Source organism: Siphateles boraxobius, unplaced genomic scaffold, assembly GCF_051911475.1.
Source record: "Siphateles boraxobius isolate OS27281-9 unplaced genomic scaffold, OSU_SipBor_1 1, whole genome shotgun sequence".
NCBI lineage: Eukaryota > Metazoa > Chordata > Actinopteri > Cypriniformes > Leuciscidae > Siphateles > Siphateles boraxobius.
The window spans coordinates 30572989-30588950 of NW_027508699.1; the positions used below are offsets into that span (position 1 = coordinate 30572989).

General features: G+C 41.4%; 1 protein-coding gene across 5 annotated transcripts in view; it reads left to right on the top strand.

Moving 5' to 3' along the window:
* Positions 1 to 15621, top strand: part of carmil3 (capping protein regulator and myosin 1 linker 3) — a 56631-nt gene extending 41010 nt beyond the window's left edge. For 3 of the 5 annotated variants that reach the window (XM_077232959.1, XM_077232991.1, XM_077232982.1), the window contains 18 exons: positions 228 to 321; positions 4531 to 4629; positions 5360 to 5479; positions 6651 to 6764; positions 6870 to 7045; positions 8179 to 8266; positions 8360 to 8470; positions 8616 to 8682; positions 9205 to 9392; positions 10355 to 10434; positions 10566 to 10730; positions 11456 to 11654; positions 11883 to 12162; positions 12305 to 12420; positions 12536 to 12677; positions 13200 to 13274; positions 14564 to 14671; positions 14960 to 15621. In XM_077232959.1, coding sequence (XP_077089074.1) covers positions 228 to 321; positions 4531 to 4629; positions 5360 to 5479; positions 6651 to 6764; positions 6870 to 7045; positions 8179 to 8266; positions 8360 to 8470; positions 8616 to 8682; positions 9205 to 9392; positions 10355 to 10434; positions 10566 to 10730; positions 11456 to 11654; positions 11883 to 12162; positions 12305 to 12420; positions 12536 to 12677; positions 13200 to 13274; positions 14564 to 14671; positions 14960 to 15000 — 2263 coding nt within the window. In that variant the 3' untranslated portion in view covers positions 15001 to 15621. Of the gene's footprint in view, positions 1 to 227; positions 322 to 4530; positions 4630 to 5359; positions 5480 to 6650; positions 6765 to 6869; positions 7046 to 8178; positions 8267 to 8359; positions 8471 to 8615; positions 8683 to 9204; positions 9393 to 10354; positions 10435 to 10565; positions 10731 to 11455; positions 11655 to 11882; positions 12163 to 12304; positions 12421 to 12535; positions 12678 to 13199; positions 13675 to 13845; positions 14302 to 14563; positions 14672 to 14959 lie in introns of those variants that run through there. The other 2 variants (XR_013204912.1, XM_077232971.1) reach the window with 2 other exon arrangements.
* The last annotated feature ends 341 nt before the right edge of the window (positions 15622 to 15962 follow it).

Below are 15962 nucleotides of genomic sequence, written 5' to 3' on the forward strand. Positions count from 1 at the left end.
TGAAATTACATTAAGGAGACTGTAATCATCGTGAGAATGTTGTTCTCAGTACAGAATGCTTTGAAATCTTTTGAAAGAAACAGTACTCTGTTAAATGTTCACAACAAAGCAAAAAAAAAAAAACCCAACTTGTTTCTTTAGACACATTTTCTATCTTCCTGGAGCTTATTCATCTCTTGTGTTGCCATGTTTGGGGAAAACTTTAATCATTTTTGCTCTCTCCTCAGTAACTTCACTCTGCAGTACATGCCCATCCCACTAAGTGATGTCACACAGGCATACCGTAGCGCCCCTGAGAGGACAGAACAGGCACTAACCAAGGTAATGATTTTTTTATTTTAAAGAAGCTATGGTAACAAATTAGTTTGGGGACCAATTCTCCCTCTTAACTAGTTGCTTATTAGCTTGCATATTACTACCATATTGGCTGTTAATAGTACATATTAATTGATGCATTATCATATTCTGCATCCCTTAAAGGGGCCCCTATTATGGATTTTTGAAAATGACCTTTCATGTAGTGTGTAACATAGCTCTAAGTCAGAGGTCTTCTATCCTGCTCCTGGAGGGCCACTGTCCTGCAGAGTTTAGTTCCAACCCTAATCAAACACACCTGAATCAGCTCATCAAGCTCTTCAGTATCGCTTGAATATACAAAGGCAGGTGTGCTGAAGCAGGTTGGAACTAAACTCTGCAGGACAGTAGCCCTCCAGGAGCAGGATTAAAGAACTCTGCTCTAAGTGAATGAAAACATCCTGGATAGTTTTAAATCTGAAAGTGAACCATATATAAAGTTATTGTCTACAGTCTACACTATAGTCAAGTCATAATTTAGTTCAACATTACCCTTTACCTGAAGCCTGCCAGCACAACTTAGCACAACACAACTTGCTCCCTCCCTATCCCTTTTTAAATCTCTCTTGTAAACCTAATTGTTTTTTTTTAGCTTTTAAATAATGTTCAGGTCTTATTTATTATGTGTTACTTAGTTCCCCTTCGTCAGATCAGTACAATGTGAGTCAGAAGTGATTCTGACGAATGGGGATCACTTGCGAGAACCTATCTACTTAGAGTGAAATAAAACGAGCCAATGCATATTGGCATGCGATAATTGCACCAGCTGCTGTGCATCGCAGCACGAGCATATAACAAGCAGCAGGTGCATTCGCATCCTTGTCTTTCGCTTCGGAGCCAGACGGTGAATGCTGTTCCTGTCTCCTGCAAGATTTACTATGGTGATTCAAGTCTCTGCGAGGAAGCCTCTGTGTTTGGTGTTGGTGTGACGGCGCGAAAAGCGGTGGTCGTGATCTCTCCTGTCGCAGCGAATTTGAACAAAAACAGCTGTTTTCACAGCTTTGTTGGTTCGGAGGGCGTGACAAAGAGAGTGAGTGCTCGCACAGGATTGCACTATTTCCCTGTGTGTAGCCGCGGCTATCCCCCTGTGTGTTTCAGCACCACAGAGCAATTCTGAAAGAGCTAACACGATCTCTCTGCGTCTTTTTCAAGATGTCATTCATATCGTGTTAATAGCCTTGGTGAACTGAGGATCACAGTGAGAGTAACCCGCCGAGTCTGTCTCCTCAGGCCCCTCACTCGTCTGTAACGCTACCCGCAGAGCTTCCAAGAGAGCGTGCTGGACCGCCCCTGGCGGTTCCAGTCATTTCTTCTGGAGCTCCACCGGATGATCAAATGTCGGTCACTGCATCTAAGGGTGAGCTAATGTCCTCTGGGGATGAAGACTCGGCTGCACTGCCTCCTCTGGGTGCGCCAGCGTTGTCCGAGTCAGACCCAGAGCTCACCGCTATGCTTTCCCGGGCCGCTGCAAGTGTCGGCCTCGAGTGGAACCCTCCACCGTGTCCCGAATCTTCACGGCTGGACGATGGTATCTCGGGGCGACCCGTCCTGGTTCTCAGCATCCTACCCCAGTGCCTTTCTTTCCGGAAGTGTATGAAGAGGTTACCATGACATAGACGGCACCTTTTTCTGCCTGAAACCATTCTGGTGCCTCTTCCTTCCTCACTACCCTTGACGGCGGAGCAGCTAAGGGTTACGTGGAGCGGTCTGTGGCGATCCAGCTGTGTCCCAAGACCGCTACCTCCTGGCGGGGAAATCCGCGCCTCCCCTCCCAGGCGTGTAAGTTCTCATCTGCTCTCGCGGACAAGCTTACTCAGCCTGTGGTGAAGCTGCCTCCGCCCTGCATGCCATGGCGCCCCTGAGATGGGCGACCCAGCAATAGAGGAAGCTGCTCTTCGGGAGATAGTCGCCGCACTTCTCCCTCCCCCGGGTCGGAGGAGGAGGACCGGGTGGAGAATCTTTTGTTTCATTTTGTTTCTGTTGCGCTGCTGGCTCCCCGGAGTCCATAAAAGAGCAATTTCTTCCATCTCTGGGTCACAAGAGGGCGCGGATTGCAGTGAGCGACGCTTTCATGCCTTGCCACTCCTTTCCCCCTCTTCCATCACCAGCGGGCAGCAGTGTACGGTTCGGGGACGCCACCAAGCCTTCCCACGCACCCTCTGCCCCACCCTGCCCCACCCTGGCACAGCACACTCAGACTCTGCTTCGGGCCACCTCAATGCCTCCCGAGCCGAGTCCCAGTGTTCCACCTCGCTGCCCCACCCCGGGTACGTCTGTGGTCCCGCTTGCACGGTGTCTGGGAGCCTGGCCAGCGCTTCCCAACCCGTCTCGCTGGCTCATCCATACTATCAGACTGAGCTATGCGATTCAGTTCACCTGGTGCCCTCCCAAGTTCAGGAGCATCCACTTCAACTCTGTGCGGAGTTGTGATGACCCTGTCTTGCAGGCAGAGATCAATGTCTTACTGGCAAAGGACGCGGACGAGCCGGTTCCTCAAGCCGATATGAAGACAGGGTTCTACAGCCCCTACTTCATTGTACCCAAGAAAGGCGGTGGGTTACGGCCGATCTTGGACCTGCAAACCTTGAATCTGGCCCTGCACAAGCTCCCGTTCAAGATGCTCATGCAGAAACCTATTTTCGAATGCATCCGTCCCCAAGATTGGTTTGCAGCGATCGACCTGAAGGACGCGTACTGTCATGTCTCGATTCCTCCTCGACACAGACCGTTCCTGCGGTTTGCGCTCGAGGGACGGGCATATCAGTATAAAGTCCTGCCCTTCAGGCTGTCCCTGTCACTCCGCGTCTTCACAAAAGTCACGGAGGCAGCCATTGTTCCAGTCTGAAAACACGGCGTTCATATTCTCAACTATCAACGACTGGTTTATCCTGGCTCAGTCTCGAGATCAGTTGTGCGAACACAGGGACATGGTGCTCAGTCACCTCAGCCTGTTGGGCATTCGGGTCAACTGGGACAAGAGCAAACTCCCTTGTGTGCAGAGGATCTCTTATCTCGGTATAGAGTTGGACTCGATCAACCAGACAGCGCGACTCACAGAGGAGCGTGTCCGGTCAGTGTTGAACTGCTTGAGTACAATGCTTCATGCCATTCACATTCTTTGCGTGCTCAATCGTGCAGTCGACGAGCTCTCACGACAGCCTACACCTCCGGGAGAGTGGTGTCTCCATCCCCAGGTGGTCCAGTTGATATGGGACTTCTTCGGAGCCGCTCAGATAGATCTGTTTGCCTCTCTGTACTCAACCAATTGCCAGTTGTTTTATTCCTTGACCGAGGGGACCCTCGGCACGGATGCACTGGCGCACAGCTGGCCCGGGGCCTACACAATTATGCGTTTCCCCCAGTGAGCCTTCTCGCACAGACTCTGTGCAAAGTCAGGGATGACGAGGAGCAGGTCTTGTTAGTTGCGGCGTATTGGTCTGGTCCCTGTATGGGACGCAGAGGTTCTAGGTGACCTACCCCAGGCGGTGGTAGACACCATCACTACTGCTAGAGCCCCCTCAACGAGGCGCATCTATGCTCTGAAGTGGAACCTGTTCGTTGAATGGTGTGACCCCCGAAGATGTCCAATCAGAGTCGTGCTTTCTTTCCTGCAAGATGGGTTGGAGCGAAGGCTGTCTCCCTCCACCCTCAAAGTGTATGTTGCCTCTATACCCTCTTGTGACCTGTCTCTGGTGCTCAGCACACTGCAGAGACCTCCCTTTGAACCATTACAGGGCATTTAGCAGGCAAACGTTGCATAATTAATAAATTCAGACTATTTTTTTTTTTACATTTGGTCCCCAAAATCATGAATAATCATGAATATTTGGTTGCATTCTTGGATCCTCATAGTAGATTGGACTAATTCATTAAAATTCTCTGGCCAGAGAAGTAATTCACTGTTTTTGCATCATGTGACTGTTTTGTCCAGCCGTTTTGAGATTAACAGTCCCAAGGTGGTTGAAATGTTTATGCACGTTTAATGAGCCCAGAGATGTAAAACTTCTACAAGGTCAATGCTGAGAGAGGGACACCGCAGACAATGCATTTATCTTTCATTAATTCGCAGCATAATTACAATCATTTCCACATGACTGCATGGCTTATCTGAGCATCAATGTTCTTTTATTTGACATTAATGAGTATTCTCTACCTTGCTCTGTCTGTCTCTCTCAGATCCAGCGAGCTCTGTTAAGGAATAACCAGACTCAGCGTTTCTCTCAGAAACAGGCTCTTCGGTTGCATCAGGGCCTGGTCACTAGTACTGCAGAACAGGTACAGATCACCGCCTCATATTCACATGCCTCATTGTCTCTCTTACTCTTCTCCACTGCAGATCTGACTCACTTACATCACTCTTCTAGTATGTGATCATGTTGATGATGGTGATAATGAGGGTCAGTTTTATTTCAGTTTCATTTTTAAAATGTATTTATTAATTTATTTATTTTGGAGAGGCAGACTTGCATAACCATCTAATTTAAATTCTCAGTTAGCGCTTTAAATGCTGAGATTCAGCCTTATCATCACAGGAATAATTTACTTTTAAAATATATCAAAACAGAAAACAGTTATTTTAAATTGTAATATTCACAGTATAACTATTTTGATTGTATTTTTGTATCAAATAAATGCAGCCCTATTATAAGAGATTTCTTTCTACAAAAAAACAGAGAGGAATTCTATAATTTGCATTCCCATTCAGGTCAGCCTGAGAATATATTGCTTATATTGTTCTCTTCCCAATAAACTGGGATAGGAGAAAAGTTTTTACCATAAATTGTGTGTGTGTGTGTGTATGTGTGTGTGTGTGTGTATGTATGTGTATGTGTATTTGTATGTGTATGTGTGTGTGTGTGTGTGTGTGTGTGTGTGTGAGACATCTCTTTTACTTGCTAATGTGAACTTTGTATTGTTATCAAACTCACACAGCCATATCTCTATCCTCTCTCTGTTGTTCTCCTTTTCTTTCTGTCTCTGTCTTTCTCTCCTCCTGCTGTCCCAGGTGATGGAGCGTCTGTGCGTACGCGTGCAGCAGCAGGTGTGTGTGTTGAGAGGAACAGGTGAAGGGGAAGAGCTACAGGCTGCCAGACAAGTCCTCAAGGAGGCCAGGAACTCTCGAGCTGTGAGTTTGTTTGTGTATTTACCTGTCAAAAGTTTGGACACCCACTGTCACATGCTTCAGTCATCAAAACTATGTAACATAATAAATATAAGTGTAAGAATTATACACTAGTATATACACTAATTAAAATGTTTGGGATCAGTAATTTTTCTTTTAAAGAAATACATTTATTCTTTAACACGGCTGCCTTAAACTGATCAAAAGTGACAGTAAATACATTCATAATGTTGCAAAATATTTTCAAATAAATGCAGTTCTTTTGAACTTTCTATTTATCAAAGAAAACAATTTATATATACATATATACAGTATATATACACATACACACACACATGTATATATATATATATATATATATATATATATATATATATATATATATATATATATATATATATATTGTAATATTTTACAATGAGGAACATTTTTTATTAATTTAGCATTTATTAATGTAGGTAAACGATCATTTATAAATTATACTACTGTTCAGTCATTGTTAATTCATGATCTTTCAGACTACATTCTCTAATGTTAATTTATAAAACTTGAAATGTTAAAATGAATTAGCATATGTTGAAAGCAGCACTTTTAATAAATGTTGTAAAAGAATTGTTCCACTGCATTAACTAATGTGGACAAATTGAACTATATTGTAAAGTGTAACATTTTTAGGCACATTTATATTTGTCTACAAAACTAATTTAGCGTCTAAGCATTTAGACTTTGAAGTAAAAGATTTTTAAGATCATGAGAAACAAATTCAGTCAAGTACAGGTATGTCTACATTTTTGACTCGAAGATTAAATTGCATAAATTATATACTACATATTACTTCGAATTGCTTGGACATTTTAGTAATGTGGATTTTTTTCTGTAATCACATTAATGTTGATATTTGCTTAACGCCAATTAATCTAGTAGTAGATGGCTATACAGTAACATTCAGTCAGATTTTATTTATGTGCTGTGTTAAATCCAGATATTCAGGTTATTGATTTCATGTGTTCTCTGTTTATTAATTTAAGAAACTTCCACTGCCATTGCTTTTATGAGCAAACATTAAAAATGAAAGACATCACCTGCATAACTCATGTCACGTGTAACAGAAGCTTAATAGTGGTGAGTGAGAGATCATGACTGGTATGTGAATTATGTCTGCACTGTCCTCTAGCTGTACCCCTCGCTGTGTGAACTGGCCCACGTGCTCTCAGTGGACGGGCCGGTGAGACAGAGGCTGGACTCTCTGGCCGGAGAACTTGCCAAAGCAGCTGATAAAGAACTACAGGTGATGATTTGATCTCTCGCTCATCCTTCATCCTGATTTATTTCTGCTTTCTTGTTCTATTGGACTTGAAAGGCATGATGGGTGATTGATGTTGGATTTGTGCAGGTCATTGTGGACTCCATGGTGTCTCTGTGCCGGGAGCTGTGTCCGCTTTCTTGTGCCGCAGCAGAGTGTCTCTCTCCTCCCCTCTCCTCCATCTCAGAGCGCGTTTCTATCCCTCGTTCATCCATCCGCACTGCTCTGATGGAGAGAGCAGCTCAGGACATCAACAGAGCTCTGGAGTAAGAAACGAGGGTGTTGAGTAGGGGTGTCGAAATTAATCGTTTCTACGATGCATCGCGATGCAGACGAGGACGATTCGGTATCGGTTCAGTAATAGACCATAACCGGTTATACTGACGCTTTTCTGACGTCATTTGTCGCGTGTGTGCTTTGTCGCGGTAGCATACAATGGCAGAGGAGGCGAGACGCGAGTGCGAGTAATTAAAAATACTCAGAATACTTTAAAAGCCTACATCTATTCTGGGCACATTTCGGCTCTAATGAACAACCTGGTAAGCACGACCTGGAGAAGACACGCGCTGTGCGCGCTCATGTCACGCACACATAGAGCTGATTTAAGTATCCGAACCCGATGGTCAAATTACAATTATTCTGTGTTGTTACGCGTGATTATAAATGGATGATCGTTACCTTCAACAGCGGGCTCGGCGACGGTTGATGCGCGCATCTCTATGGTAACATTATACACTGATGAATGAGCGCTGCTTTTAAATGAACATTTCTTTACAACAAAATTGATTTGACACAATTTCATTTACTAAATGGCATAAACAGGCTTTACTCCCTCGAAACTTAAACTGGAATGTCACTGTTTCTGTCAGTGCGACTTCCCGAACAGGCGAACACGCGCGCGCGCACGCACACATCACTTTTGGAGTCAAAATTCAAATTGCAGATGCAGTGCACCGCGATGCATCGCGATATCGAATTGAACTCAATCGATGACATGATAATCGTAATCGAACCGAACCGTGAGACCAGTGTAGGTTCACACCCCTAGTGTTGAGTAGATGCTTCTCAATTTAACACCTTGAGAATTATGGCAGTCTTTTTGAAGTTAGTTCACTCAGCGCCCATCTTTATAACACCCCCGGGCTGCAGCTTTCAAAACAGCTGTCTACTTGAATGGGGAATGACAGAAATATCCAAAACTGTTACACTCATGGGTGTATCCAGATTTTTGTTCAGTCAAACGCTCACTGCACTGCACTCATCGATCGAAATCAGGAAATCTTTAATGGAAGGACGAAACCTACTTTTCTATAGCCACTGTGTTCACAGTTGGAACTCCCTGCATGGTTTTTAACATGATCTAACATGTATTTTTTCTGTCTAAATCTCTCACACTTAGGGAGGTGAAACTATCAGTTGTCTCATATCTCACCAACTCCATAGTGGACCAGATCCTACAGGAACTTTACGCCACACACAAAACCCTGGTACTACAAACCAATTTCTCTCTCCATTCGTCTGTTCATTCTGAGCATGTGCACAACCATCGCTCTTCCTCACGCATCTGTTCGTTATCACAGCTCCGGCAGGTTTCACAGATGAGACGGCTGGAAGAAGGGGGAACGGCCAGGCGTGTACACAGACACGCTGACATACTGGATGTTGTGGAGGATGACTTTGGCATCAGCATAGTGAGTGTTTTATGTGAATCACTCACAACTGACTCATCTGTGTGTTTGGTGGTATTTACAGTATCTGTCATCTCTTGTAACTCAGCTGCCTCATCATCTGCTCAGTTTGCAATGTTCTCACTCACTTCTGTCGTTCTGCACCCAGGACACAATCGCCATTAAGAAACGCAGCTCCAGGACCAGACGCATTCGTCCCGTGTCCAACAGACTCAGTGAGTCACACACACACACACACACACACACACACACACACACACACACACACACACACACACACACACACACACACACACACACACACACACACACACACACACACACACACACACACACACACACACACACACACACACACACACACACACACATTATGTAGGATGAAACCAGGACAATTTTTTTGTTAACTCTCATTCAGTGCTTTCAAGTCATATATAACCTCATACATTTTTCATCATATTTTAGCTTAATTGTATAATATTATATAAAATGTATTAGGCCTGTCAATTTATGATGTTAACATGTTAACAGATAAAAATAGCACTGACAAATAAATCAAATAATATATTAACTTTTTAAGACACTTTTTGCCATTCACTGCTTTTTGTCTGCCATAATAATGTCTTCATTGAAGTCCTTTTCTCTACAAACATGTATATGATTATTTGCGAATGATTTGATTAGTTCGTTAATTAGCATATCATGTAATTAATTTGATGTGATTCACTGTCCTCTAGGTCTAGGTGACGACCCTAACTCCTCACCTTTAGTGTCCACTCCTCAGACGTCTGCTCCTCTTTCACGCTCCGCATCATGGGAAGGTCTGTCCACCCTGCCCACACAGGGTTCACCTCTGCGTCATGTGACCCACGTCAGACCGCGGCCACCACGAAGGCACAGGACTGCACATGCTCCTTTTGAGATAGTAAGAACCAGTGCCATTGCCAGTACGGCCACACCAACACTACTTTTCATATATCTTTATATAGCATGTTTATGGCTAAAATAGTGTAAATGTCATAAAATGACTTAACACTGCTCCCCGTCCATTTCAGGCTTTGCCTCCTATTGTGTCGTTGCCCTCTAGTTTGATATTAGCCACATATTCATCATATATGTTTGTGATCAATATTGTCTTCAATTCAGTTTGATGGATACACTTGGCAACCAGTCATATACCCGGGCCTTGGTGTATTGTGGGAGAACACGATCACATCAAACTGAATTTTGAATTTTACCTGTAATTAAATCTGTTGCAGACAGACGCGTTTAGATTTGCACCTCCAGAGGCATTCCTTATCATGTTGTCGTTGAATTGCTTGTATCCCCTGGAGTCGTCTTGTAACTTATATTATTCCGCTGACTAGCGAACAAATCAGTTCTGGATTCTTAAAAAAAAAAAAACATACTGCAATTAAATATGATTAAGTCAAAATCACAATGGTTTATGTATTCTACAGGAGATTTTCTTCAAAAATACGCTAAATATAAAATAAAATGGGTTAAGCAACAACCATTCAAGCTGTTAACAAGAGAAGAGGGGGTTGATTTTAATCACGTTCTCTTGTTAACGTGATTTCTTCTCAGAAATCTGACTAAACGTAGGCCCAGATATTTTCTGCATGGTCTACAGAATTACAGCATCAAGCATTGAAGGCTCTCTTCTTTTCAGTCACTTCTGATCAGTCTAAATGCCTGCAAGCCGTGTCTTTGTTTTGCCTGTTGATCAAATGAATGCACTGACATAATATAGAGGAACAAATCCCAGATGGTGAGACACAGCACTATGACAGCATCATCCTCTAACACAAATTTAGAGAGATGATCTACTCCAGCCCCAGTCCTCAAAAGCAGACATCATCATCTATTTCTCTTGTCGTCCTGTAGCACTGCTCGGAGAATGGTGGAGTATCTCTATTGGATGATGGACTGCCTGACTTCTACACCAAGAGAGTTTTACCAGACAGGTGCTTCAGCACTGAACACTTCTGTTTAGTAATGAAGTCTAACAATGAAGGTTTTAAAGGTTGAAGTAAGGTGGACATGCATAAATGTGGACGTTATCTTATCTCTGACACCCTGACTTTCTGCCTTGCAGTCAGCTGTCATCCCACCATCACGCTCAGGTTCTGAGGAGGAAGAAAAGACGCAGTGTGCTATCAATCTTTTCAGGATTCAGGAAGAACCGAAACTCTACCATATCATATCAGGAGCCAGACCCTACAGGAAGGAGCGGGGCCTGTGGGGAGGAATGTCGCACTAAGTGAGTCATTCATATGTAAATACAGTAGTGGCAAAAAGTGATGTCCGGAAGGGATATTTGGTTTTAATTGCCCTACAAGTTTGGTTAAATCATCAAAATATAAATATTTAGCTTATATTTTATATAGAAGCAAAACACTAAACTTGGTTAAAGTATTACCTGACCAAATTATTTAGCAAAAAGGGCTACTATAGCAACAGGTTTTATTTTACTATGCAAAAAACAAATGCATAGAAAAAAAATTACAGGAAAAAGCATACATTGACTACAGCATAATCAGTTATGAATATTTTCATTATCACAAAGAAATCAACTGACACAAACACAACTATGCACTATGCTTACAAAATGTGAATAAAAGATGATGAAATTTAAAGTGTAAAAATTGCAAAAAATTTCAAAAAAAGTGTAATTATTGTGCTGCTGAATATTTTTTTGTGAAAACATACTTTTTTTCTAGCATTCTTTGATGAATAGAAAGTTCAAAAGAATAGCATTTATTTGAAATATACATTTTTAGTAACATTATAAATGTTTTACTGTAACTTTTGATTAATTGATTAATGTCCTTGCTGAATAAAAGTATTGAAATTCAAACATTTAAATGGTAGTTGTAAATGAAATAATTTATAAAGACTCTTATAAAGTTGTTTTACATTAATAAATCAGACAACATAAGTCAAACTCTTAATCTTGGTTGTTGTTTTTTTCTTTTCCTCTCTCAGTATTGCCACTGAGAATGTGTACTCGTTGATTCAACACCCAAAGGATCGTGGGAGGTTAGACCCAGGCACTGAAGGCACCAATGGGAGGTTGGCTGGGCCGGGTGTTCAGAGGACCCCTCAGCTGTCGGGACGGCCCATGCAGGGTATACCCCTGCCAGGAATGATGGGAATTAGCCCCTCCTGCTTCTCCCAGAGACAGGTAGTCCACCACATGGCATCATTTAAATTCCTGTTCAGTTCTTGAAACTGTGAATTTGAAAGAAGTAAAATTTAATTAAAATAAATGTATATTATTCCTTTGACTATTTCCAGAAACATCAGATTATATTAATAATATTTGAAATGCTATCAGAGATGTGTATTTAATTTATACACTCTATGCATTTAACCACAGTCTATCACACTCTTGTCTTTCTTTTTCCTGCAGTCGCCTGATTACAGTGAGGTGTTCGGCTCATCTGAAGAGATTGGATATGGAGACCCTGAGATGGACCGACATTCAGATATTGTTGCTAAAGGGCACACGCCATCTATTGACAGACAGACAGAAACAGGAAGACAGGAAACACATTCAGACAGCCAGAAAAAGGCAGACAATATAATGGACCTTCATCTGCTGGAAACCAGAAAAAGACCCGAGCCACCGCCTCAGAGCACCAAGCCGAGCCTGGCTAAGACACGCCAGCGCCATCTGGAGGAGAGCTCTGGTATATATTATTATAGATGCAATCTGAATATTTAGTCTCTTATTTGAAAAGTTAATATGTTAACTAGTTTTAATAAGCATATTACACTATTTAACTCTGTGTATAAATAGTATGAGCATGGTCATTCTTTTTCTGTCCCTAGATAAATCTACTGAAGATTCTGGTGAATTGAGGGAGAAGGATGAGGAAAAGGAGAACTGGAGATATGGAGGAGACCAAAAAGAACCAGAAGGACAGACTCCACCTATCCCTGAAAAGGTTTTTGGATCATAGTATCGTGAAACATCTTTGATTCATAATGTCAGTGATTGTTGAGTGGGAGTGTGTCCTTATGTATCATTAAAACAGCTTTTGATTATGTCATTCCTTTCAGCCATGTTATTATTCACCTCACACGTCTCCCATTGGCTCCTCGCCAAATGACGTGGCCAATGAGAATCATCCACCAGCTCCTCCGCCCACCTCTGCTAAGCCTGTGTTTCACTCTGCTTCAGTAGATTCTGCTTTACTTCAAGGTAATTTATTCAGAGACAAAAATTACGTCAAATTATAATACTGGTAGTTGCATACTGGTTATGCTTTCCATAAGCTAAAGTTACATTTTGGATCACAAGCAAAGGACCCCTTTATATGATGATCCCTAGTGAGAGACTTCTTTCCTAAAATATAAAGATATATATTTCCCTGTATACAAATTATACATTGTATATTTAAACTTTGTGAAATAATTAAATGTGATATTATAAAGACTTTATTATTAATTATAAACAGCGTATCTGAGATCAACACTTTAAAACAGTTTTTAAAAAGCAGAATGAAATGGTAATATCAAATTTGATGAATGTAAAAAAGAATATTAATTTCTTATCTTAAATGCATATTTTAATTAAAATATTAATTTAATATTTAAAATTAAAACACTAAGGACTTTTACAGCTCTAAAAATAGATTTTTAAAAAATATTTTTTCTCTCTTCCCAGTTTGAAAACCCCTGATGTAGAGAATGTATTATGTTTTTTCTTGTTTGTTTTTTTCAGGTGATGACGTCAAAAGCAGCCCTGTAGGTCCCATGAAACCACATCGAAACAGGAAAGCGAACTCATGTGACACAGGTACACTCTTCGCATCCCTTTTGAGCATGCGACGAGGATCTGTGTTCAACATCTACTGCTCTATAGGGCTGTCAAATAAAAATTAGAATTTCGAATATTTATAGAATAAAAAAAACTGCACATTCGAATGCAAAAAACATGCATTCGAATTTTTGGTGCGTCAAGAGGCACGCGAGACAAGATGATGATGTAACTGACTGGTGCGGCTGCATTGTTAATTTGAAAAATTGTGGGAAAGGGCATCCTGCTGACGAAAACACTCTCAGTTGGAACATAGACCTGACATGGATCTTACCCACAGAGATTACACAAAACAACTTGACAAAGACACATGGCAATCATGAAGGCTTAAATACACAAGGACTAATGACTAGACAAGGGACACCTGTGAACAATGACTGTAGGCTTGTTCGACTTGAACCGGCGCTGCACAGACCGATCGGTTGATGACATCAAAGTACCGCGAGAGCGATTCAAAAGCATAAGGAGCCATCTGCTCTCTAATCGCTCTCGCGGTACTTTGATATCATCAACCGATCGGTCTGTGCAGCGCCGGTTCAAGTCGAACAAGCCTAACATGACACATCAGACAAGGGAACACATGGCAGGATCACATGACTAACAGGGAATCACATGATAAAGACATGAAACAAAACATGACACTTGACTATACCTGGCACATCAGTCAGAGCTGAGTGTGTGTTTTCATCAGCTGAAAACAAAAAGCATTCAGCACTTTCTGCACATCAAGTTGACCGTCTGGGGTTTTTGACAAACAATATGTAGATGTATAGTAAGGAGAAGTGGATTGTTTCTGAATGGCAGTTTGCCATTTAGTGTTCATGTAGCTAGTTCATTACGCTGTCTGTTCAAGTGTGTTTTCTCTGGTTACTGATGCACTTACACATTTGTATGCACTAATGTAACCTAATTTTCCTTGCATGCAAATTAGGTAAATTATATTTTATTGTACTTTATATGTACTTTAAAAAGGGAATTTCATTTCAATAAAAGATGCGATACTTTATTTGGTTTATATTCGCTTGTTGCGCTCACTTGACAATACAGTACTTTTTTCCCCATCTCACATTAAGTATTGCCTTCAGAATTCTAATATAATTGGAATTTTGCAAATATTTAAGAAAGAAATTCGAATTGAGCTTTTCGGCCATTTTGACAGCCCTACTGCTCTAGCATGCTTTCATACTTCAGCTCCGCATCAGCCTGATCCTCACGTCGTGCCTATCCCTCCCTCTGTGTGTGTGTGCCCCCTGTATTTACTCCCTTAGGAATGGAGCAGGATACCCGCTGTGATCTGGAGAGATCCTCAGATCGCAAACCCCCTGTGAAAAAACCTAGACTCCCTCCGAAACGAAATAAATCTTTGGATTTCCCCGGTACTGTGTTGTTTTGTGTGTGTGTGTATTTCTTGGAAGCGACAAGCCGTTTTATTGTCTAGTCTGACTGGAAACTGCTTCAGTAATTAGAGGAAATCTTTCCTGTTACATGTGAATGTATCGTGAGTGTGCACCTGTCCGTGTTTGTGTGTCCACAGACAGATGGCTCTGAACTGACCTTTAACTAAGCCAGATTAGTAAACAGGTAACGTAAGTAGGCCATCATTCACTGCTCTCTCTCTCTCTCTCTCTCTCTCTCTCTCTCTATTCCTCTGTTTATCTCTGCAGGTCATCAGAGTTCGGAGCCAAGCAACGCTGAAGCATCATGACAACCATTTGAGCCAAAGCTCTGTGAAAACAGAGGGTCATTGTGATGCTGAGAGAGAGAGGGAGAGATATGATCAGTAGATGAATTTGCACCTTGATGACTTCATAAAGACTCTCTCAGACAATTTTACACTCACATATTCAGCATATTCTTGCTTACTCAAGTGAATTGTTTTGCTCCCACTTTAACTTAACCATCATTCTTAACCTTCTGCACTTAACAACTATTCCTTTATTTCTCTTTCCGTCTCTCTCCCAGTCTTCTGACAATCTTTGACATAAAGGAACATTTTTATCTATTTATCTTCAAAACCATAGAATGATATTTTGTAAAGTATAATATATAAACAGAACCAATATTTGCACTAATCATCGCTTGATTTCTGGTTTGGTTTGGTGGATGTACCTCCCCTTCATGTCCGACATTACCCGTGTGAAGTTTTGTAGTGAGCGACTAACTTATTCTTATCATTTGCCGTCTACTCGATCAATATCATAGCAGTATTACTGTTGTCTTAATCAGGCATTGTTTATGCAACTGGATATTGTTTAAGAATTTGTCGGCCCTAAATGAACTTTATTTTCTACTGAATGTTATTGAATGAATAAAAAACTGAATATCACATGTGCTGTTGTTCTTTTTACTGTACTCATTGACTAGCCTTTTCCTGACAGATAATAAAACCGTGGTACATTGTTATACCATGGTACCAAATGATACCCATATTCCATATTTACATAAGAGACCTCAAATATGTCCAAAAACGTGGTATTAACAGGGTAACGTATCAAAAACACCAAATACAACTAGATTTGCATTGAACTTCAAAGAATATCATGATACTTTTAAAAGTTTGAGATCAGTAAGGTTTTTTTTATTATTAATGTTTTAGAAAAAGGTTGCTTATGCTCACCAAGGCTGCATTTACAACACAAAAACAATTCATAGAAATGAAAGTTACAT